This window comes from Anas acuta, chromosome 6 (genome assembly GCF_963932015.1).
Source record: "Anas acuta chromosome 6, bAnaAcu1.1, whole genome shotgun sequence".
In the NCBI taxonomy this organism is placed as follows: domain Eukaryota; kingdom Metazoa; phylum Chordata; class Aves; order Anseriformes; family Anatidae; genus Anas; species Anas acuta.
Window position 1 is genome coordinate 5,654,529 of NC_088984.1, and position 25,229 is coordinate 5,679,757.

The window sequence follows — 25,229 nt, forward strand, 5'->3', positions numbered from 1 at the left end:
AGTCAAAATGCTTCAGCAAATCAGGCAACAGTAAATATTTTCTGGTAGATTAATACAAAGGTGAGAAGTAATTATGGAAAAGCCACCCTTAAATGTTACCTCTTTTGACTACTGAAGATGTTGGCTCTCCTGTACACTTTAAACCATGTCTTTGGTCAGGCCCAAGTCAAGCATAGCTTCTCTTGGAACAGGATTGTTTGTATCTAAGAAGTTAGTTTCTGCTTCGTTTCCTAGTGTGGAGTTTTACAAATGTAAATACAGGGATAATTGGAGTCTTCCATCATTACTGCATTATCTGTCTTTCTCTGATCTCTTCCAGATTCCACAGCTGTACTATTAGTGACTGTCTGGCTTGGACAGTCACTAATAAAATCCAGTAATCAATTTTTCCGCGTTTGTGCTTGCAATTCCAGTCTGAAGGGCTTCTGCATTGTAGAATGTATACACAGTGCATTATGTAGTTAACTCTAGTTAACTGTAACCCTAATATTTCTTTATATGTAGCCCTATTCCATGACCAGCGAAGATGAGAAAAGAAGTAAATGCATACAAGTTTTACAACAGCCCATTAACTGGTTTCCTTTTCCAAATTTGCAATAACCAATTATATTGATGTACCCATTCAAGACTGGACATTTCAGTTCTCCCACCTTGTTTCTTAGAATTACTCAGTAAATATAAATCATGCATGTTCCTGTGTTTGTTCTCTGTAGTCTACTTATTGGTGTGTTCTTTTTGTTCTGCCTGATACCTATTTACTGTTCGACTATTGCTAGCCTATCCATACTCCTTTGTGCAGATGTAGTGTTTCTGTGTCTTTGCCTGTTAGCTGTCACAGTCTGCATGGACCCATTTAAGATCTTGATTGAACTTGCCAGCAGGTTGGGTTCTTTATGGTTCAAATGATGTCTGTCCTGTCAGCGCGTTTATTCCAGAACTGTCCTGAGGTTCTGATGAATGTGCATCTCTCCATACCAATTTTGGAAGCCAGGAAGGAGAAAAGTGTTAAACTTGGTCTATTTACCCGAACTTTAAGGAAACCCAAAAGGCAGAATGATGAAAGCAAAGGGAAGGAGAGTGGGGAAAAAAAAATCATAAGAAATAAACAAGAATGAGACTAGATTATTAGGAAGTGAGAAGGAGACCAACTATTTGGACACAATAAGTCATTTGACTTGAAGAGAAGATTATAAATGAGATATAGAAGCAAATTCAGGAGATGGAAAGACGTGTACGTGATGCAGAATGTAGTTTTAGAGAAGATAAGCCTTAAAAAATCAGTGATAAGTGGAACAGTTTAATAAAACAGTAAAGTTATAACAAAGCTATAAATCTCAGAGACATTAGATTTAGATAAGGAGAAAAAATAGGAGAATTGAAACAGGTAAAAATCATAGGAGAAAAATGCATTAGGGTTTAAATAGTATTTTAAAACCCCTTAAAATAAGCTACTGTAGACTAGGAATTCATTCTACACAAATATTCTTGCCTTCATTACTTTTCAGAAATTGCATATTGGACCTTATATACATCTTTGGTCTGATACAAGACAACTCTCCTTAAGTTACAGTATTTATTATATTAGAGGGGCAGGATAACAGAACAGCCAGAGATATTTATTTTAGTAAAAATGTTATGTAAAATTGACTTACTAGCGTACTAGTAAATATTTTTGTATTCATGTGATATGTACAAAACTTTGTACTTTTGAGAATAATCTAGTGAATTCTGAAGAAACTGCAATGATGATTATACAAATATCTTCTGCAACTGAGTGGAACCCAACCTGTCAGGATGGTTTGAGGAGCTTAGTCATATCAAATATTCCTACGTAAGACAGTCTTTCAAAATAATTCCCAAATAAATAGCCAGTGACCAACTATACGTGCACAAGTGTAAGATGAAAAAGTCGGGCTCATACATTAAAGCTTGCTACTGTTACAAAAAAATATATCTTTAATGTAGTGATTATTATTTTAATTTGTATTTCTATCATAAAGTAGTCTTATTTGTTTTGAACAGGGAGGCCTACCTGCAACTGTGCACTAGGTTTTACAGGACCAAACTGCAACCAGACAGTCTGCCATCATTTTTGCCAAAACGGAGGAACCTGCAGTGTCACTGCTGGAAATCAACCCTTTTGCAGTTGCTTGCCTGAGTACACAGGAGACAGATGTCAGTACTGTAAGTAATCTTCACACGCTAGTAAACCTGGATTTATAATAGAAGTTTCACAGAATGGAAGTTTAACATGAATTGATTTGGTTATCTGTGGTACACATTGATAAAATTAGGTCCAAAATTATTCTTACTCCTAAGAAAATGGAATCTGGTCTATCCAAGTGATCTTTGAACATGCTTCCACAATATCCATCTACTCATGTAGGAGGAAAAAACTTATTCAGAAGTGATTAATGTTAGTATTAACATGAAAAATCACGTAAAATGGAATGGTCCCAGACATCTGACTTCATAAATAGAAATAACATCATTGAATTACAATTTTCTACTTAAACTTTTTATATTTACTATTTTTTGCTGGTGGAATTCCTGAAATAATAATAATAATCTGACATACTTGGTTAAAGATTTTTTCTGGTATCCTTTATCTTCACAAATAGCCAACACTCTTTCTCCAACTGCTAATTTACCATTTTATTTCTAATCCTAGTAAGCAGCATATAATCGGTGCTGCTTTGAGGTTCATTCTTCCATGTTCCTTCATCTACTCACTCCAAGATCACCTTAATTATCCAAACGTTTTCATGCCTTTAGAAAGTCTGTAGCACTCTAACAAACAGCTACTAACAAGCAAGCCTAACTTAATATCAATTAATTATCTGAGGTCAGAATTTTTTTCCTGTTTTTCAAAAATTTCTTTTTCTCTACACGTGTTTTGCATTGACTATAACACTGAGATAGAGGATCATCATAGTGCTTGTAGGATGTTCAATGTGAAAACCATAATCTCTTTACATAATTCAGTGACTTCACTGAAGAGGCTATATTTAAACAAAATTGAAGGGAAATTAGTTGTTATAAAGGTCTGGTTTAGAATTACCTACTAGATACAAAAAGTACTTTGTTTTAGTGAAAGATTGTCAAACAGGGAATGGGTTACTGCGTATCTTTAAATAGGATTTGTACTGAAGTAAAGTGAATGTATTTCCAGTTGGGAGACTATGAAATAAATTGAAACCTTTGAAAGGAAAACCAGAAGTAATTGTGATTCTCTCCCACTTGGTATTAAACAAACTGCATGGATCCACAAATAACTATCTGCAAACACAATTGGGTATTTGAAAACAGTATAAATCATGCCCAGACAGACATACAGATTAAGAAAAATATTTACTTGAGGCTTACCCAAAACCAAACAAATTGTTTCTAGTTGAATGCTTCTGCAAACATGTTTTTTGCTTTTTGTTGTTGTTGTTGTTGTTTAAAAGAATTAATTTAAATGTAAATTTAGGGTTACTTTTTAAACAGTGCTTATTGTCAGATTTGGGTTTTCTGCTGACACTTTGCAAAAATGACACAATACAGAGACTCAAACACATCATAAAATACAAAATAAACTACAGGTTTTGTTTATTAAACCTTAATACTTTTAGGAAAAGAAGAGTCTTACAATCTGTTAGAGTATTATTTTGTAGCCAGTAACAGTTCTGTGACATCGTACAGATTGACAACTGTTGATATGTGCATAGATTCACACCTATTGTTTGTTTTGCTTTATTCAAAAGTATGTATGATTTTTTTTTTTTTGCTGTATTAAAAGCGGTCAGTTTGTATGCCTATTGAAATTTATTAATATAACTTATAATATTACAAAGATTAGTTGCTTCTAAGAATTTGGTCTTTCGGTGATGTGATTGAAACCAGTTTATATGCAAAGTGTGATACATGAATGTGCATAGGTATTTTACTTGTGCTCTGAAGTTGAAAATATTATTAGTAAAACAACATCTTAAAATTTCACATTCAAGGCTGAAGTTGCCATATGGCCAAGGTTTCATTTTCCATTGAAGAGCTTGGTAATACTCTACTTCTAGCTGCTGATGATTTGTCCTCAGTTATATCCTGATCTTCAAAGGACTTGAATTTTTTAATTTTGACAGAAAGTTAATATTTTATTAATATAGAACAATTTGAATTAATACAGATGCATAGTTCAGAAATGATGCATTTTATCTGTTAATTAATTCGTTTGTCCATCAGGAACATCACCAAAAGCTCCACACAACATTAACTACACAGAACTGAAGTACTAGAAACAGAAGTGATTTGTCTGCACTGAGAAGCTTAAATGACAAGATGTAAAAATAAAACTGTTTAGTCAAAAGAAAGTTGTCACTCTTACATAATTGTTTAGATACCCACATATCTTGGTAGCTCTATAAGTTTCTTTAGTCTGCTAACTTGTTTATATAAAAGGGAGATGAAATAAATGAGATGGCTACTAGTGTTTCCAAAGAGTTAAAGAATTTATTGCTTTAAACCTCAGTCCTGCTGATGTTGAAGCAGTTACTTAAGATAATAGAGTCCTGCACAGCCTATAAAGATAAGGCGGTATGTATTTTTTGTAGAACTTATTGGTCATGTCATTATATGGTATTATTAGAACTTCATTAAATTTTTATATGTGGACAAATGAAAATAAAAGTTAATTATTTCAAAATACTGTTCCCATTTCAGTTTAACATAACATTTTTAATGGTAATGTGCATTTATCAGAATATTTTTATTCAGCCAACGTCCCATTAAATATATTAACACTGCTCTGCTTCTCATCAGTAGTCTTTGTATCATGTGTGGTGATGCCATAAATGGTTAGACATCCAGAAGGAAAAAAAATCTCTTATGAACTTATATTTCTATTTCACTTCACAAGACTATGTTGCTAATATATTGCATATCTGTTGGGGGGTTTCTTTTTCAAAAGAAAGGAAAAAAGCTTTCTTTATTTTTTAATCATTACAAAAATGTGACGCTCCTTAATGTCTTTTTGTAATTAGATTTTATGTTTCTTGCAGATGTTTGCCACCATTATTGTGTAAATTCTGAATCATGTACTATTTCTGATGATGGAAGCGTAGAATGTGTCTGTCCAGTACGATTCGAAGGTCCAAAATGTGAAGTGGACAAGTGTATAAGATGTCATGGGGGACACTGCATAATAAACAAGGACAGTAATGACATAGTATGCAAGTAAGTGTGTGTGTGTGTGTGTGTTGGGAAAAGAGAGTATGTTCAAAATTGTATAATTGATAGCCATTACACCGCAGTATCCTTTAGATCTGTAAAATCAGTTACAGAGCAACCAGCCCCTGAAGTGGTCACATCAGAATAGTGCCTGTGAGTGTACAGCTACCAAGTTTTGATTGAACTCATTGGCTTCTGCTTTTTTAAACCAACTTTTAGAGTACTTCTCACCAGGAGAAGCATAATGTAGGAGGAAACGGAATGTGTCTTTGACTGGAAAAAAAATTGTCATAGAAATATTTAGTAAACAGTCTAGTTTTACCACACTATCAAAATGTGTTCTTTTTGCAGTATCTGTGACATTGGAAAAGACATATTGATACTAATGAAAGCATATAAATTAAGATGTGCTGCTGTATTGCTGAATGATTATTTTATATAATAATACTTTATTTTCATAAAAGGAAAGATTTAAAATATTTTGTGTTAAAAGTTCACTGCCTGCGCTAGCTTTTCAAGTTAGAAACCTAGAATTCTTGCAATTCTAATACATATCACAAAATCAGTATTTTAATATATGGATCATTATAATGTGATTCACTAGATTTACTAATATACTGATAGCAATTTATTTATTTTTTTAACTATGACAGTTGCACTAATGGAAAGATTGCCTCTACGTGTCAGTTATGTGATGGCTACTGTTACAATGGTGGTACATGTCAGCTGGACCCAGACACAAATATACCTGTCTGTCTGTGAGTATCCTGCATTGTAGAGACCATTAAAATATCTATGGAGACCATATTAAAACACCGACAAATACTAAAGTTTTTGTATTTCTGATCTCTTTAGGAAATAAAATATGCCAGTTGCAGTCGCAACTTTTGATACTTTTTCTGACTATTTCTGTAACGCTTGTCTACATTTTTACAATATGTGTATCAAACAATAAACTATATGTTGTATGTATATAGACATAAAGATAAGTGTTTTGAGACTTAATAATTTGGGGCCAGATCTAAAGCTCATTTAGTCATTTGTTCTGGAATGGAATCCAAATGTACAAGATGGTTGTCTGCCCCTACTATTCAAAGGTGGATGAAGTGTTTTCTTTTATGAAGGCGGTCAGAGGTGGTGGTGATACATTTCTGTAAGGAACCTGATGGCTAGAGAACAGGGAGAATGATATCAGTGTTTATTTCCTTTATGTGTCAGAGGATATGCTCATGTATCTCATTTCTGTCTTAACCTTTACACTACCCTTAGAAGCTTGGCTGTTATGTGGTGAGATCAGTTTCCCCTTCTGCAGAAATACACCAGCATTAAGAAAATAATTCAAGATGCTTTTCTTAAGCCCAGACATCCAATACCAAAGAAAATGTAATTCTGTAGACTAGACTGTGAAGTACTCTCTTAAGAGGTAGTAAAGCCTACATTAGTCCTTTCCTCTAGTCCTTTCTTGAGAGCTATGGTGTATTTTTTTCACCTACTAAATATTAAATACAGAAGTAGGCATCATAGCAAGAAAAAAATTTTCTTCCTGCTGAGAGTTGCACTGAGCTACTGAGTCACACTTCTGGATTATTTCTTTTTTTACTTTTGCCTAATAAATAATCCAATCTTTTCTGCACTGCAGAAGAGCTTCCACTTTTTAAACCAACCTAGATGTCACAGTGTTCTCCAAGAATATATGAGGTATTAGAAGATATAATTAGACTTAAATATGTAATTTCCAGGGTGACATAAGTAAATTCTTGTCTGAGATCTGGTATTACAGATTTGTGAATATAGATGCAGTCAACATTTGTTGACATGCGCGATGTAGGTGTTTTTAGACTTTTAGAGAGAGTGTTAGCTGTATTCAGACTTTCAAGGAGGTTAGAGATGCTTAGCTTTTAGCTTAGAGATGGATCAAATGTTCCTCCCTATGAAAGCTCAAGCACCTTTGCAAAGCTGCAAAACCGTAAGGGTTGAGCTATTGGAAAGAAGTTGATAACAAATGTTTGTAGCTTTGGGGTTAGAGACAGTGGAATGCAACTGCACCATAGTCCTTATTGTACTTTAAGTACCTATGGCTCTTTTATTATTATTGTTATTTTCACCTGGCCCTTTTTACCTGTTATTTGGATCTCCTTAAATATCGTTAGTAGAAGACGAGAGAGACTCATAAACCTCAGCAAAAAGAGAATATAACAGCTGTAATATGTAAGACTAAAATGTGATGGGCAAGTCTAGTAGTCCAGGTGCTTAAACACCTAGAACAGTTATTTTGGAACTTTGATTCTTCCTTTCTTTTTCTTAATATAGCTGATCTATTCTTTTTCCATCTGGAACACCATAGCATCTCAAGGAAAACAAGTTTCATGTGTTAATTTGTTTATGTATTTCCAAATAAAAAACTGGTAGCATATGCCAATACTTAACCATGCTAAGAAGACAATCATGAACATTTCTAAGACCATTGCACACTGGATCAGTCAATATAAATGCGCAGAACGTTTGACAATACTACTTTGTTACAAATCTTAGATTCCTGAACACCTAAGTTTGTATAGGCCCATTGTTTAAAAGTGCTTAAAAAGCTTTGATGAGCAAATTTTTCAATGTAGTCAGATTAGATCTTTCCATGAAAAAAGTTATTAATTTTTTATATCTATGGGTGTGTGCCTGTGTATGTGTGCGTGTCTTGCCATAATTATATGTAATGCATTTAAAATCTGTTCAGCAAAAGGCAGAATATTTATAGAGGTCTATTTTACTGAAATTCTGCAGATGCTCTGTGGGGTTTAAAAGTCAGCGCTGTGACCAGAAAGTGAACCCTTGTGATTACTACTGTCAGAATGAGGGAATTTGCACTTTAACTGCGTTTAATGAACCGAGATGCAAGTAGGTTTAACCTTCCACTTAATGCTGCACATTCTGTGACATCATTTCAGGCCACAGTTCATTGGTTCAAGTCATGCACATTCACATACATTTCACAGTATATACCTAATCCGGGTTCTTGTTTCTGTAATGCACACTTACTCTTTGATAGTTGCACTGATGATTATATTTAAACATATTGTTGGAGTATCTATGTCATTGGAGGAAGAAATAAAAAGCTTTATTTTTAAAAAGTGTATTGAAAATACTAAAAAAGATGCTTCTTCACTTTTATTGTTCACATTGAGATATTTTATCAATTTAATCCTACGCAGCATAAAGTTTAGCAAACAGTGATATTGCACATGTTCTGTAGTCTAAAACTGACTTACTATTCCTTATCTCTGTAGGGAAAGAAGCTGGGGAGCTATTTAGCTACCTTTTCAAGAGTTTAGCCTGTATTCATAGGTCTTTTGTAAACTATAGAAGTATGCTGTAAAAAAGTAACTATTAAACAGAAGCATTTGAGTTACCTCATAACTTTGCTGATAAAAAAATTATAGAATAGACACTGTTGTGTGCTGTATTTTGCTAATGGATTTAAGGCCTATGTATTAAAGGGTAAAATTTAATCCTTATCAGGAAATAAACAGACTTAGTCTTTGAAAATGCTCTAAATTAGGCATACATGTACACAGAGATGCACAATAACAGATGTACATTACTTTACTCAACAGTTATGATGCAAAAGTTGGAATTTAAATCATGAGCCAAAGACCTAGATTTGGGATAAAATACAAAATCTCTAACAGCTTTAATATTATCTCATCTGAATGCATGGTTTCTGAAAATGTAAACTGCTGTGGAGATTGATTACATTGTCTGGTAGAGATGAGACAATGAGACTGACTAGGTATGGTGAATAATACAGATTTTTTAATCAGTACAATCAAAATACTTTGTCAGTGTTTTTCAGGCAATGAAACTGGCTAGAGCTACCATAAATCCATTAGAAAGTACATTAGTCTTCTGACTACCACATCTTAAAATTTTGAAGAGTATGGAGAGTAGGTCTGTTGGTCAGCATTCGTGTGAAATGATTGCCAGGACAGTTTCTATTTCTGTGCATCCTACAGATTTAAGAATAAGATAGCCTGAAGCAAAACATGTTGTTGCTTATAAGGTCATGTACTGCAAGTACCATTCCTTTTTTTTTTTTTTTTTTTTTTTTTTCTTTTTTTCTTTTTAATATGTTGGGGATGTTATCAGAACTCTCAAGAAAGTAACAGTACAAAATTTATTGTGAAATGTTGTAATAGATAAAATAGCATAAAAATACACCATTCAGAAAAAGTTCTGAATTTTACATACTCTCTCATAATGCAATAAACCAGTAAATATTTACTTTTTATCTAATGTAAGATTTTCACAGAAAAAATATGAAGATTTTTTTTTCAATATGCATTCCTATAGCCAACAAGGGTTGCATTCTCTTTCTACTGGAGTCAAAACTGCTTTGGATATTACAGTAGGATTTCAATGAGGTTAATTTAATTAGGAACTTTCTGAGTAACATCAATGTTTATTTTTTGACACTGCCTGTTCTCATGATCTTGTGGCTTAACTAAATTTGCTGACCAAAATGAGAAGTCATTTAAAAATATTTATATATATACATATAAATATATATATATATATATATTTCTTGGTTAGTCTTTGAATTGATAACAAACTTTTAACCTCCTTAGAGCTTCTATATGAGGCCAGATGCCAACAATTTCAAGAATTTATGCTAACAGAAAGGTATCACAGGTTCTACAGGCCCCATAATCCTTCCTGCCTACTTTCTAACTACGTAAGGCAAAGAAGTACGGAGGCGGGTTGTTTGAATAGGAAAAATACTGAAAAGATTCATGCTGCCAAACACACAGACAGATGAAAATACTTCTTTTCCTTCAGAAGACACTGTGAAGCCAATGCCCAGAGCACGCAATGGGCAAAGTTTGGACTCAGCTGTAGAAAGTAACAAAACAGACTTCAGAAATCCCTGGATAAGTATTACTTTCCAACACTAGATGAGACTCTTCCTTTTCTTTTGAAATATATAATTAGGGAAAAGTACAAAACAGCGGCTTATAGAAGGCAGAGCAGAGAGAAAAAAATCACTTCTCCGTGTAAAAGTGAAATTAGATGCAATTTTCTTCCTTCCTGAAGGTGAAACACTAGTATCCGAAGTACTATTTAGTTGATGAAGGCTGTGGTTCTTCCCTTTTGAGCAGGTTGTCTTCCAAAGAAAGCTGAGGGAGGGATTGCAAGATTTTGAACGGAGTGATTAACTTATTTTGTTTACTTACTATTTCCTTTTACTGTGACGATATTCCCAAGATTAATTTTATTGGGCACTTGTGCTATCCAGTAAAGTGCATATACCAAGCTCAAAATAAATAAATAAATAAATAAGTTGGCAACAGACATTAACAACATAATGATTTTTAGTAAGATTAAACTGTCCTCTCTCTTTCATCTCAGGAGGTTTATCTGAATACAATTTTAGAAGCTTTTTAGTTAAATGTATTACATGGTAGAAAATGGGAAACATGGAAGAAAAGAAGGTACTAGAGAAAGATCAAAATCAAGTTTCTCTTCAGTCTGAGGATGAGATTCAAATGAATTGGTAACGAGGATGAAATTTAGATGAAGCTTTAGTAGATAATTTACTTCATCACATTCACAGTATAATCACAGATAAAGCTAGTCTTCCTGTTGTCTTCAAACTGATTGTTGGATTAGTACGGCCACTCTCTGTGTCTAGGAGTTAAGAGAGCCTTCTAAATTGTTTCTGGCTTAAAGGAAAGAGAAGAGAGGCAAATGGTTGTTTTATGGAGTTAAAGGCAGTTACAGTGATCGAGGAAGAGTAGTTCCATATGTCCCAGTCCTTCTTGCCAACCTCTATTCTCACAGTTTTTTCCAGTATCTTGTGTCTTTGTGGCACAAATTAGTTTTTAACTGGAGCTTGTTTATAATTTTACTGACCTCATACTAAGTAAAAGACTTCAGGAAGGAATGAAAATATCCCAGAGATGTTGTGCCATGGAACAGGATTCTCAAAGACTTTTTCTGTAAGTTCTGCTCCACTGGTAGAGAAAATAATTTACCCCTCCAATTTGCATTTCTGGTCACACTGTGGATGACATCTGCTTGGTCTCTGAGAGACAATTAAGAGCTAACATTTTTCTTAACTAGTCATAGGTGGATGATTTTTGGAGGGAAGAAATTGGAGGGAGATGATTTTATTTTAATTCAGTTAGAACTCTTCTGCCTCTTGCAGCCAGATCAGTTGAGAATGCATACTTTGTACGTAATAAAGCCCTTATTATCATTCAGTAAAGACAAGAGAAAATAAGATTTATCCATTCTAAATGGCAATCCTAGCCATAATCATACAGAGGAACTATAAGCCTGTAAGAATTTACTCTCCTTTTAACTACCTTTGCTGTTTTATTTTTTGTGGAAAAAAAAAAAAAAAAGAAAGTGAAGCTGGTCTTCACTTTGATGCAGATGCAGGATACACTGTGATTTGTCTTTGTAGGTAAGACACCTACAAATCTAGGTTATTAATTCTTTGCATTGTTTTTAGGAATATAAAAAACTTTATTATTTTTTCTGTATTATTTTCTGTTTTTCTTTTTGCTCAACAAACGTTGAAAGAATTTGATATCAAAATGATAAAATTTGACCTTTTCTGAAAATTGTACCACTGAGGGAGTCCTCAGACAGTATGATCTTATGTGTAGTTACTGTCTTTTTAGAATTTGTGTATTAAGTTTATTAGAAGTATCTTCAGTACTATTCTGTAATGATCTGGGGGGAGTGGGACGTGTAACACTAGAAGCATATGAGATATGTCTGAATTGCTTCAGTAACTTCATCAGCCCATTGAAAGCAGAATGAACATGAGATCAGATTCAGATGGGAAATAGTCAAGAAATGTTTTTTCAATTTATTTTACAAACTGTCTGTTTTAGCTGTTCTATAAGTCAGTCTTTTGTTTTAATAATTACTTTTATTTGCATCTCTATTTCCTTCCCACTAATTATCTATCTCCTAACTATACACCATGAAAGAGAAGCAAGGTTTAGTGAAAGATTATGTCCTGTATTACACCAATAAAGAGAGCTGGAAAAAAATTAAAAGCTTTTGAGTATACAAGCTCAACCCTAGTTGTAACATAAGTAGTACTCTGTCAATTTCTGTAGTAGAAATGGTTATAATAGATACTGATTTCGAGGAATATTACCCTCTCTTACATTTGTGTATTTCATACATTTACTATACCTATAGCTTGCTATAACTCTATGTTTGTATTATTATTATTATTAGCATCTGCACAAAAGTGGGATAAAATTGTAACCCCCTTGCAGTAGGCATTATGGAAACATAACAAAGGACAGTTCTTGCTCTAAGAAGTTTACAGTCAAAACTGATAAAAGACATAAATTGTGTTGGTCCTTACCAAAATATCATTGATTTTAAAGAGTTTATAAATGCTTTAATGGGCTTTTGAGCAACCCTTCATCAGTTTGGCTGAGAAGTTCAATGTGACACAAGTAAGATTATATTATTTTGCTGGCTAATTAAAAGGGTAGTCATTTCTTCCTTCCTAGGCTACTGTCTATGTATCTAAACTTCAGAGACTGTTTCCTAGCTGTCATGTGTAAGAAAGAGAGAAATTCAGAAGACAATTCACAACCTTGAATTAGTTGCCTGTGGTAAGAAGCATTGGCTGTTCAGAGGCTTTCAGGTTTTGTGTGTTGTATTTCTAAACTAGAACTTGTTTTTTCTGTAATGTAGAAGAAGTCACCCTAGATACTTTAATTGCTTGCAGTAAGCAGATGCATGGCTTTGAGAGCAAATTGAGTAGAGAAATCAGTGGCATTTCAAATTAATTAAAAGGCACATATGATACAAGAGCTTGAAGGAAAGCATGACTTTGGTAGCAGAAGAAACTGAAAAGTGAAGGGTGGACAATGTTTAAATTACTTTCTTTCTAAAATGAGGATTTTGGCTGAGTAATATGTTAGAAACAATACAAAATACATAGGGAGTGAAAAGAAATCAATTTCTTATAAGTGAGAACAAGAAGCTTGAACTTGAAGTGATGATGTGAAGATATCAGAATAAATAATTCCTTCAGGAATGTACTAAACAGGAGAGATGCTTTGTGAGCTTTATTTTCAGTATGTTGGAGAGAGAAAATCTGTGTGTGTGCATGCATGGGTGTGTACACACACACATGTGTACACATGTACAGGTTATTGCAAATCTGAAAAAAAAAAGACTGAGTTCATCCAAACGGAGTACTTTCCCTCAAGCTCATATTCCTGTGATGCTGTACCTCTCTCCTGACATTTCTTTCTCATTAAAAATCTTCAAATATGAACAGTTTGTATGTAAATATATGTATGTAGAAACACTATAAGTATATGCAAACTCATAAGTAAATGTAAAACTATGGCAGGACTCTGATCAAAAAAATAGGTTAAGGTAGATCCATAGTCTGGTTCTGGACAGGAAGGAAATCTTGTGGAGTCCCCTGACTGGCATTTTCTGAAGGTTGAATAGAAAAAAGCTATTGCAGCATAGAATAATCATAGCATTGAGAAGACAGCCTAAGACTAGAAAGCAATTGTAATCATGACAGGCAGTATAAATCATAGAACAGAAAAATATATCAAGTATTTTGCAATAAATGTTTTCCATATGCTTTCCTAGGATATATTTAATGAAGCTAAATATAACTATATAGCTATAACACAGTTAAAATTACAACAGGAATTTCACTGTATTATGCTAGTTGAGACCTTTCTTTTTCAACTAAAAAACGTTTGTTATAAATGTCTTGAATTTGAACATAATCAGCAGGTTGAAACTTTATATTGTAGAAGATCTTTCATTCAGTTTGTATTGTAAACTAGCATTAGTTAAAGAACTAAATGCAAACAGATGTTTGAGGAGTAGTTGGCAAAGGAAAAAAGTGACAAGACCTCAGAAAACGGGAATATGTACAGTCTTCATTGAACATTTAGCAGCTAGGCTGTAATGCAAGTACCCTTTATAAGTTTAAAATTGTTCAGATAAAACTTGCATAGCAACTGCTGCCATACATCACTAATTTATCTCTGTGCGAAGGAGAGAGAAACATGGTTTGTCATATATCTATGGATCCACTCAGTTCTCATTCTTTTAATATTTTTACCACTTCAGTCTATTCTTTTACTTGGTTGCTCAGTGTAATTTCAGCTGAAGTGGTAGTCATCTAGACATGCTTAATTTTTATATATTTACTCTATGTTAATAATATTAAAATATTATATACTCTATGTTAATATTATTAAAATATTATAATAGTATATGTATTGTATACAAATTCCTAACAGCATGGAGTTCATGATTACACTTATTTTTTTTTACTTTGGAATCACAGAGGCTAAGATGCATCTCAAGGCTTTTTCCTTAGCAGTGAACACCATGCACTAGCTGTGAATGAAGATTTCTGTGTATTAATGTCATGCAAAAATTAAATTAATGTTAAAAGTCACAGTTTTTCTTGTATGTTGTTACCAAAATTCTTTGCATTCCTCAAATGTAATTTTCTATTGGAAACGTTGTCTGCTTTTTGGTTATGCAGTTTTTCTATTTTTCTATTCTTATTTTTTTGTACAGCAAGGTAACCTGTACTTCCTTTTCAAGTCGTGTTGTAAGGTTTCAATCCCGTAGCTTCTACAACAAATTCCTTCACTTTGGGGGTTTGTCTGTGGGTATAACTCTGTACTATCAGCTCCCTTTATGAAGACTGCTTCTACTAAGTATCTATATTATTTATTTAATTAATTAATAAGGAATAGTTCAGTGACTTAGTATAGGGCAAGGATTATTTCATACTATGTCTTTCTACAGAGTTTTAGGGAAAAAGTGAATTATTTCAATTTCTGCCTTTTGGTGCAATTTAATACAAATAGTAAATAACTATAATTCAGATGTTCTGTGTTCTCATTTTACAAAGAATTATAATACTAATGAGAAGACATTTTCTATTAGAATTTTAATGTGTTCTCAAAATAGAGGGGCTGGATACTTTCCTTTAAATGCTTTTACTATTTTAATACATTGCTATCTATGTCTTGACTAAAAATAAAAGTTAGAAATTTACTTCGCTATATTACTTACTGTAATGAAGAAATAACATTTTTAGGTAAGAAACATTTTCAATTCCCTTTCAGCCTCTGTATTGTAATGACTGTTTCACAGATTCTGTTGTACTTCTGGTCTAATCTTTTAGTGCTGCTTTCTGACTTTTTTTTGTTACACACTGGTGTATTGAGTTGGAAAACAGCTCTTTACATCTTTACAAGAGCACTTTTAACTGCGTATTATGCCTTCTATATTATATTTTATGACAATGCCTTTGGCACGCACACACACACACACACACACACACACACACACACAAAAAGGAAATATCCACAGTGCCTCCAATTTAGCCTTTTTACTAGCTTTTTCTATTTGTTCAGACATTTCATAGTCAAATGGCTCCTTTTGGTCAAGTGCCCGTATAATTGAGTTTAGAGTGTTTCAGTGCACTGACCTGTAAGGTTTATAGAAAAATAGAGAAAAGAGACATTTTCTCTCGTGAATAGATTCTATAACAACAGCATGATCATTCTCTAAAATGTAAATGTCTTAATTCTGAATGTTTCTCATTACAAGTCAGATGTCTTTACAATTCCAGTTTAGAGTTTTTAAAACATTTCTCTTCTGCAATAATATTTCCTCTGCATAAATAATTCTTATTGCACAGGCAGTTTGTATCTCACAATGTGTGTTTCCTGAGCAGTCACCTCTTTCTAAATGTAGAACTAAATTGTAAGAGAGAGTGCTGTAGGTAGTTTCATTAATGACCTTGGCAGCAGGCCATGTACAACCTTTTGTTTATTACATTCACTTTCAGGATTTATACTGGCATTCTCTAAGATGCTGTTGCTCTTTGATCTGTTCACTGACTCTGTTGGGGACTGGAGATTTGCACCTGTAGCACCTTGCACCACTCAACTGACTCCAACCTGTCCTTCACTGTCAAGATCCCCATCTGTTTCCATCTTTATTTGTTTGTGTAGCTCAGATTAGGCTTTATCACTGTCTTTCTGTGCAGTTCTTGATAGCATGTATGTCTTCACTGAAATCAGTGGCTTTCTGCTTCGTCAATTCCCTTTTTTTTTTTTTTTTTTTTTTTGGCCTATACTGCAAATGTCATATCTTTGGCCATAAAACTCTTGGCAGTAGTACAGAACAAAAACTCCTGATATCAAATGATTTGGAAAAGTGAAAAATGATGTGCATCCAATTAAACCAGAAGTCAGTTCCCATGCTAGATACTGAGCAGTCTGAGTTTAAATGTTCTAATATCAGAAAAATGTCTGTTATTAAGAACAACTTATGTCTACTGTATCTGAACACTAGTAAAAGTAATTCAGATCTACTAATCTTTCCCACATTCCTACAGCAACTGTTGTCCATGTCCTAACCCCAGCATTATTCATGTGCCTGCTCAGGGCTAATTTTTGGTGTCAAACTCCCTTGCAAACACCTTTCCCTTGGACCTTATTTTGTTTTCTGTTCTGTACACCCAAGATTCTTTAATGGCTTCCTAGACCATAAAAGGGCAAGCATTTTACGTCTAATTTCAGAAGAAAATTATTGCCATCCTGTCAGCTTTCATCCCACTGAAGGGGGTATTGGTGACAGCAAGCCTTTGGAAAAGGAAAGTGAAGTGGCAACTATCATGTTTTTATGAGACTTTTATCAAATTGCTTAGAACTGTTTCAGTATTGCTGACTTTTTGCAATTAAAATGCCAAGAACTACTAATCCTACTACCTTAATTTGTTCCTTTGTTTTCTACATATAGAACTGTAGGTTTTCTTTCTTCAACAAGCTGTCATGGTGTCATATCTGTTATAACATTTTAAAGAATGTGTACAGTATGCACAATTTTCTGATAAGCTTATACTTGGCATACTTCAATGGTGAAACTTTTACTAATCTCACTAAATTATATTCTTTTAAGTGTTTTAAAGTAGGTTTACAGTAGTGATTTTCTTATACAGCAGAACTGTTTGAAACTTTCAATATAAGGATTTAGGTACAAAGTAAAGGTATGTCTAACTCTTATTTTATTTTCCATAGTATAGCATTAAGTGGAACTTAAACCTCAAGAGCAATGATGCAAAACTTCCAGTAAAACATATTTCTTTCTTGGTTGTTGCATACCAACAGTTCGGTTCCCTGTAGAGTATACTAAATATAAAAATTTAAGGTGTTTGTCTATAAGAATGGAGATACTTTCTTTGTGGCTGTGCATTAAATGGTAAACTTTTGAAAAAATAGTTCCTTAATAGCATCCTAATAAAGTAGGCCATCAGTGTAATCACTTCCATTTGATATAATTGATAAAAATGGATCTATAAAAAAAAAAAAGGAACAAATGCATCTCTTAAAATACTAAAATCGTGGGTTTTTTTGGCTTGGAAAGAGCTAAAATGGTGGTAATCAGGAGTAAATATGTCACTTGGCTTCAGTTTTAAACTATATTATTGTGAATCATGTTGTCTGTAGTTAGCAATTGGGGAGGTTCCTTTGCTGTGTGGAAATGGAAATATGCATTTAAATTTAAATATAAGAATTTACTAAATTATGACAATACTCTATGTAGGAATTTTTTTGAACCAACCATCAATTAATAAACACTTTATTAAATACCATCTGTGCATTGCTTATGTCTGTAGAGTTTGAGTTAATCATGTGCATAACATGTCCTACCAAAAAAAAAAAAAAAAAAAAAAAAAAAAAAAAGGAAATTAGAAACCTTCCAAACAAGGTTCAAACTTAGCATGAAACACAGTAACAGGTTTTGTCTGAATATCGGATTGTGCTGGAGAAGGCTTAAGAGGAAAGGGATAAATTAGTCTTTTTTCCCATGTGATCTGCAAAGACAAAAGAGAGTCAGAGGCATCATCAGCAAATCTAGCTGGGACTCTCCTGGAATAATTCCACAATATTTATCTGGAATATTTTGTATCTTTCCAAACCTTTTTATATCATAGAACAATGTTGCTCATTAAGCACGTCCAGCCCTAAACTCTGCAATTCGTTTAATCCTTAGAAAGGCACTAGATAATAGCTGTTCTTAGAACTGCATGCAAAGTAATGCTCTATTGCATTTTCCTAAAGATAACCCCTATTGAAACTCATAAATAATTCAAAAATACAGTGAAAAATATGAGTCACTGCACAATATGCAAGAGGCAGATGAAAAGTGACTACTTCTGCCGTTTCCACAAGGAGAGTTTCAGGTTCCATAGTAAACTTAATCATACTTACAGCAGGATGAATAAGCAACTGGATTTCATTCAGGTGTTTGTTTCCCTTTCTGATGGATGTGCTGAGGCTGCATGCATGAACTCCTTGTGTTTACTTTTATGCATGGAGAGCAACTTCTCAGTTGAGGAAATATTTGCATATTGATGTTCACACAAGGAAATTACAGCTGAATAACTTTGTGCTCATCCAGGCACCTAGCTCACGAAATATGTATTCTTCACATTATCAGTATTCAAGGACCTCTGAAGCCAGTGGAGATACTCCTATCCCTTCAGTTTCATAGCTTTTTATGCTTTAACTCTCTTACAAGCATATGTATACATTGCTATAAATATGTATGTACTTACATAGTTATTTTTTTAAAAAATATAAAGCACTATGGAATTTTCAGGAAAACATTTAAATGTGAATAGAAAGAAAAAGAAAACTTCAGTAAGTTTGTGAATATTCCTAAAAGATTGATCTTAATTGTGCAAGTAAATTATTACAGCCAGGTCTGTAAGAAGGATTTCATGGTAAACTTTTTATTATTCAGCGCAATGGGGAACAGCAGCACCCTGGGAGGAGGCAATTAGTATACATAGTGCGAGTTACTGGATGTGTGTAGTGCTTTATGTCCAGTCAAATACTCTTTTTGCAATGTGGAAGTGGCTGATAGAGCTTCTAGATCAAAGCTGACCCTCAAACAACATAGTACAAATAAACCTTGCTAAACTAAGTTATCTATGCATGGATTCAGCTCACATGCTCCTTCATGATCGCATAGTAGATGATAATTGGTATAAGATATATTAATATATGATTAGTTGTTTTATTATCCAATAATTTTAGAAAAGGACTCTGGAATCGAGATTGCAGTGATAATAGCAGCAACTGAAGATACAAAACTGTAGTTTTGAACTAAAAACTTGCTCAGAATATTGTAAGCACTATGGCAGAGTACTGTTGACTCCTTTCATGAAACTTATTGTTTACTTTGTAAAATCACAGTTGTCATTTGTGTAGCTCTTGAGAAGATGCTGGTGGTCTCTTTAATAGGTTACTGTGTTAACAGCTGACATCTATTAATTTTATCATTTTAATTGGATCCTTTTAGATGTTCAGCCAACTGGTCAGGCACACAGTGTGAGAGGCCAGCTCCCAAAAGCAGCAAGTCTGACAATATTAGTACAAGTAAGTACTTCAAATAACTGCTATTGCTCATCAAATTTTAACTTGATGATACTTTTTAGAATATGAGTTTGTGAAATGATATGTGCTGGTTACCTGTTTTAAATTGAGAGGAAAAAAAAAAGCTTTTTTTTTTTTTTTCTTTTCTTTAACATTTTGATTGACACTGTTTCATGAGAAGGTTTGGCTATGTGCCATATGCCATACACTCCCTGTTTCAAGGCTAGCCTGCACTTTTCTTAAAATGTTATCAAGTGACAAGTGCTTGGTGATATCACTGCTGTGCAGAGAACTAGTACAAGACCTCTGACCATTTAAGTCCCGCTGAAAGCATCAAAAATAGAGTTGTAAGTAGTTCATAACTTTTGCATTGGCTGTCTGCAGAGGTTTGAATTTTACCTACTGTGAAAATCACCCTGAAAATAAGAATAGCTCCTGTCGTGTTTTTTTTTAAACATATCTGTAAGCATAAAAGGATGGCATTGCTATGGTATTGGCAGTTTAAACTGGACAAAGTCCCCTGCAGTGCATTGAGTATGTTGATGGTACCCTGCTGTACGTCTCAGTCACATTTAACCCAAGAAGAGCAGGAGAACGAATTGCCCACTATTCAGGTCAGCTTGATGCTTAGATGAAATCTTCCTACCAATCCAGACAAGTGAAAAAACTTACAGACAAGTGATAAAACTTACAAGTCAGAAACAGGCAAAACAAAACAAACAAACAAAAAAAGAACAGGCAAAACCTAGCTAGATATTACTTGTTGAGGGAATACCTGCTATGATTTAGGAAACAGCTGTTCATCTTTTGCCTTCTGCTAGACCCCAGGATGCACCATGGTTTCCAGACAGCAGCTCAGGCTTAGTAGCCTGTTTTTCAGGGCTTTTTGTGTAAGTTTATGTGCCAAGACAAAATGAACTTTTTTTTTTTTTTTTTTTTATCTCCAAAGGAGAACTTCATCCAGGTATTTACACAAATGCTATCTTAAAATAGTAATTGTTTAATGTCCTTTACGTGATGAATCTTTATAAGCTGAAGTGAATTCAGAATCTTTAAGGTTTTTGTTCAATAGTACTTTATTTTGGGCCTCTGAGAACCTGACTTGACTTTCAGTAAGCCTTCAGGTAGAATTCAAGGACGTTTTTTTGCATTTCTTTATTAATACTGTTTCATGGAGAGCTGCAAACTATCAACAGCTTATTTTGTCATGAATCAACCCATCTAGTCAATGAAACAGCAAGCAGTATTTTCATTTTCCACCAATTAAGTATTGTGATATTAGAGGAAATGCATTTCATTCCACATTGGCTTCATACTAGAGTCCTGTGGTCTGTAAGGATCACTTTGAGAGATGTTACAACATAAAAGTACTTGTATGTTGTTTGTTTTTTTTTATTGCTGAACTATGAGCTGAGAAATTCTTAGAAGGGTACCACTGCTGACCTTACTTTTGCAGGTTTCATTTTATTTATCTGCTAAAATAATGTTCAGCTGACTTTCTTCTTCCCTGCTCCCTCCTCTGCTTTAACATTCCTGTCTGATCTGTACACTGTTTTTCTGCTACATTAAGCATTATTGTAGTTGCCTTGATTGCTTATATCAACATAACAAAATTACTGGCTCTTGAGTAGAATGCAGTAAAAGGAAGGGATATGCCAACCACACAGAAATTAATATTGCTTACTACACTTTATTTCTCCCACAAATAAAAGTAATAAATATATTTTAATGCTAACAATAGAATTCTTCAATCAGAACCACGCACTGAATCTTATAAATTATTAGTTGTGTGACTTAAATATACTGCTGAAGATGATGGAGACAGTTGAAATCAGTGACCATGCTACTTAAGTCCAAAGTGTGTGGCAATTCCATGCACCTTCATATGTTATCACTGCAAATGAGGGCAGGGTTTAGGAGAGGTGTGTGTGTGGTGAGAATTAACTCAGGTATGATTAATTGACAAAAAAATTCTGGTAGTGTTTACACTAGTATCTGTGATATTTTTTCAACATTCAAATCTAAAATTAATGAAGCTTATCTCATGAAATTTCATTTGTTGGTAAGGTAAATTATTCTTTTTAAAATTAATTTAGCTTTTTTACATCTGTGATTAGACTTAGCTGTGAATGTTCAGTGAGATTTCCTTTTCCTGTTTTAGGAAGCATTGCAATCATTGTTCCTCTTGTCTTATTGGTGACTTTGATCACTACTCTGGTAATTGGACTATTTCTTTGCAAAAGAAAAAGAAGGTAAGTATTTTTTATAGTTATGTATAGAATAAAAAGTAAATCTTTGAAATATGTGCACCTTTTTGATATCAAAAATCTTCAATGTTGAGAATGTTAAAAACAAACAAACTGTTTCTGGATACAATTAGTTACATTTTGATTCTTGCTGGAACAATTGATATTTAATGTGTTTGTATTCCACCTGCAGTAGATCAGATGATATAGTTCTTTCTTGTCAAGTTTGCTCAATTCTGCCAAGGCTGAAAAAGTGTTAATAATTTTAGCCAGAGACTTAGTGAACTTAGTAAGCAGAATTAATGTATTTTTTGGAACCATGTAATTAAGAAATATTGCTCATGTCTATGAATACCTGCAGATAGAGCCTGTGCAGAATTTCCAGTTTCTAATTATAGTTCACTCTGATTTATTTACATTGATTAGTTCTTTTCGATTTTGTGTAAGTTATAGTGAAGATGTAAACAATGTTCAGAGTACCTACTGTAGAATCCTGAGCCTCATCATCAGTACTGTATTTATCTTGTACAGGAAACCAAGTTCCAGCACTGAACAGTGAATCTTTTGTTCTCTTGAATTTTAGCTGCCCTAGAACTCATAATTACATTAGGGAATGTACTAGATATTTTGACTTCTTCAAAGGCTGTAAAGAGTTGTTGGGGAATTTCTACTGTATAAAGACGTTTGGAAGAGCTGTTGACTTTCTTGTGTTTAGCAAAATGGTGGTAGCGGAGAGGGAGATTTAACAAGGAAATATTCCAAATAATATCAATGTGGTCTACTAAAGAAGATTCAGAAGACTTAGATGGCAAAGCACCTACTGCAGTCCAGTAGTCGGTCTGCTGATTGTTCCTGAGCATCTTCCTTTCTCCTGAGTCTTGTTAACCTACCTCCAAAACTGAGATGTCTCCTTTTAAGTCCATTAGACATTTGTGAAAAAGTGTGAAGGGAAGAAGACAACATATATATCTATATATTTTTTTTCTTCTTTCTGAAAAGCCAACAAAATACATTTCTGGCTGTACCATTAGTAATGCTGATACTGCCAGGCTCCATGGATGTCAGATGCTGCTGTTCCTAAACAACAGATTCATTCATAGCCAATTTGTTAAAACTGGTTGCTGGTCTGTAAATTGTTTAAGTGGAAGAAGTCATTCTCAACAGTTAAATAATCACTCTTCAGAAGAGAAATAGAGTTGACTTCAATAAAGAATGTGTTTTTTTCTGTTTTTTTCATAAAATTATATTTTGAAATGTAATGTTTTTATGTAGAATTTAGTGTTTTTAAATCTCTTCCCGGAAGATTGTGAAGTGTTAAAATAGGTCTAGCTGTTCAACATTTATATGCTACTAGCTTAAGTCTCTAGCTTATTTCTTGTGTTTATGCATTACAGGACAAAAACTATCAGAAGACAACCCATTATAAACGGAGGAATCAATGTTGAAATTGGCAATCCATCATATAACATGTATGAGGTGGGCCATGATCACAGTGAAGGTGGTCTTTTAGCCTCAGATTTTACTGTAAATGCAGAAAAGGTATTTTTTTTTTCTTTTTTAAGTGGCCAAAACATTACTTAATTTATGTCTTTAAAAGATTTTGACTTTAACTGTCATTAATAGAAACAAAATGATGGTGTTTAGATTTAACGACACAGTGAACATATAGAAAAGTTAGGTTTCATTTGAAGAAACTTCCTGTGTATATTAACAAATGTTTTTGCAGTCTGATGCTTGATGATGGACATTCTTTCCTAGTGCCTGTATTTTACAAAAATAGATTGGAACTAAAATGTGAAGTGAGTTTTGTCACAGACATTCTGCCTTGAGTTGCCTAATCATCTTCTTAGTCTAGTCACAAATACTGAATGGAAATACATTATCATAGAGTCTACCTTTTGAAGTGTGAAAGAATGTATTCATACATAGAAGATTTAACTTACTTCATATATGAAAACTCCCAAAGGCATACAGAATTCAGAGTTCTGGCTGGATAGATAGATTAAATGTTTACACAAAACTAGTAAGTATTATCATTTTCGTGTAAAGATGCTGTCATTCTGCAGCAGCACTCCAGTGACTGAACACCCTGAGTGATGTGACATGGGATGAACAGGGTAATGCTGCGATATCTTTCCTAGAGCTCCGTAATCAGACTTACACCAAAGGGCAGCCATCATTCTGTGGCATTTCTGACAAAGCAATAACCGGATTACTGTTAGCTCTAGGAATGTCATCGCTGAATCACATAGCCAGTGTGCAGAGTACAAGAGGTAAGCTGAAAATGGAGTTACTCCCGGGGGATGAGTAACTGAACCAATGCTCATTTTGAAGTCAGGCTGTAATACTTAATGAAAAAATGATTTTAAAATGCTGAATGTTTTTCTCAGACTGTATGAAAGAATTTTTCAAGATGAAGAATACATACAATGAGCTTTTTTAAAATTATTGTTGCTATTGATCACTCTAAAATAATGTTTTCAATCAGTGCACTGTTTATGTAACAGTGATTATAAGTACACATAGAAAATACTCTGTTAGCACAGAAACTAAATTTTTCTGTTTATACAGGCCAGATACATAGGGGGAGGGCCCACTGCATTCAAGCTTCCCCACACAACTCCATCAATCTACCTAAACTCTGACTTGAAAGGACCACTATCAACAGGGGTGAGAAATGATGATTCAAATCCATTTCATTCCACCACAACCCCTCGCTAAAGAAAGTTTGTCTGTCATTTTAGAATAGAGGTATCCTGTGTGTGGTTTCATTATTTATTTATTTATTTATTTATTTTAATGTGAGGAAGAATGACAGGAATTAATACATTTTAATTTTGAGATAAGGGGTTCCTCTCTGCATACAAAGATCTAAAACTGCAAACGTATGGGGATGCAAAGGGATGCAAAGCCAGTGAGCAAAATGATGCTTTCTCATAGCATTATGTAAGGTTAGTATAGCATTTGGAGCTGTATATCTTGATGTATTTTTCAATTCATTTGTAATTACAGACATTTAGTGAAGTTTATCAAGCTGAAAGATGTTCCCAAGTAAATGAGAAAAAAAAAAAAAAAAGTTATGTCATTTTAAAGGAATTTGATAAACACTAAAATTAGCAATTTTCTTTAATATTTGCAATGCATTTTTCAATCAATTCTTGCAATGCAGCTTTCAATCAATTTTTGAACATCTTAAGGTAGTAACTTTTAAAATATCAGACTGACTATAATTCAGCATGATGTTTGCAAACACTGAAGTTTGAATTATTAAAAAGGGACATCAATATGACATTCATTTTCACAT

General features: G+C 33.6%; 1 protein-coding gene across 9 annotated transcripts in view; it reads left to right on the forward strand.

Annotated features, from left to right (window-relative positions):
- Positions 1 to 25,229, forward strand: part of LRP1B (LDL receptor related protein 1B) — a 666,036-nt gene that overhangs the window by 637,020 nt on the left and 3,787 nt on the right. For 4 of the 9 annotated variants that reach the window (XM_068687099.1, XM_068687105.1, XM_068687101.1 and 1 more), the window contains 8 exons: positions 2,023 to 2,184; positions 5,037 to 5,211; positions 5,859 to 5,963; positions 7,981 to 8,094; positions 19,606 to 19,682; positions 21,841 to 21,931; positions 23,320 to 23,464; positions 24,497 to 24,595. In XM_068687099.1, the coding sequence (XP_068543200.1) occupies positions 2,023 to 2,184; positions 5,037 to 5,211; positions 5,859 to 5,963; positions 7,981 to 8,094; positions 19,606 to 19,682; positions 21,841 to 21,931; positions 23,320 to 23,464; positions 24,497 to 24,595 (968 nt within the window). The remainder of the gene's footprint in view (positions 1 to 2,022; positions 2,185 to 5,036; positions 5,212 to 5,858; positions 5,964 to 7,980; positions 8,095 to 19,605; positions 19,683 to 21,840; positions 21,932 to 23,319; positions 23,465 to 24,496; positions 24,596 to 25,229) is intronic. The other 5 variants (XM_068687100.1, XM_068687106.1, XM_068687103.1 and 2 more) reach the window with 4 other exon arrangements.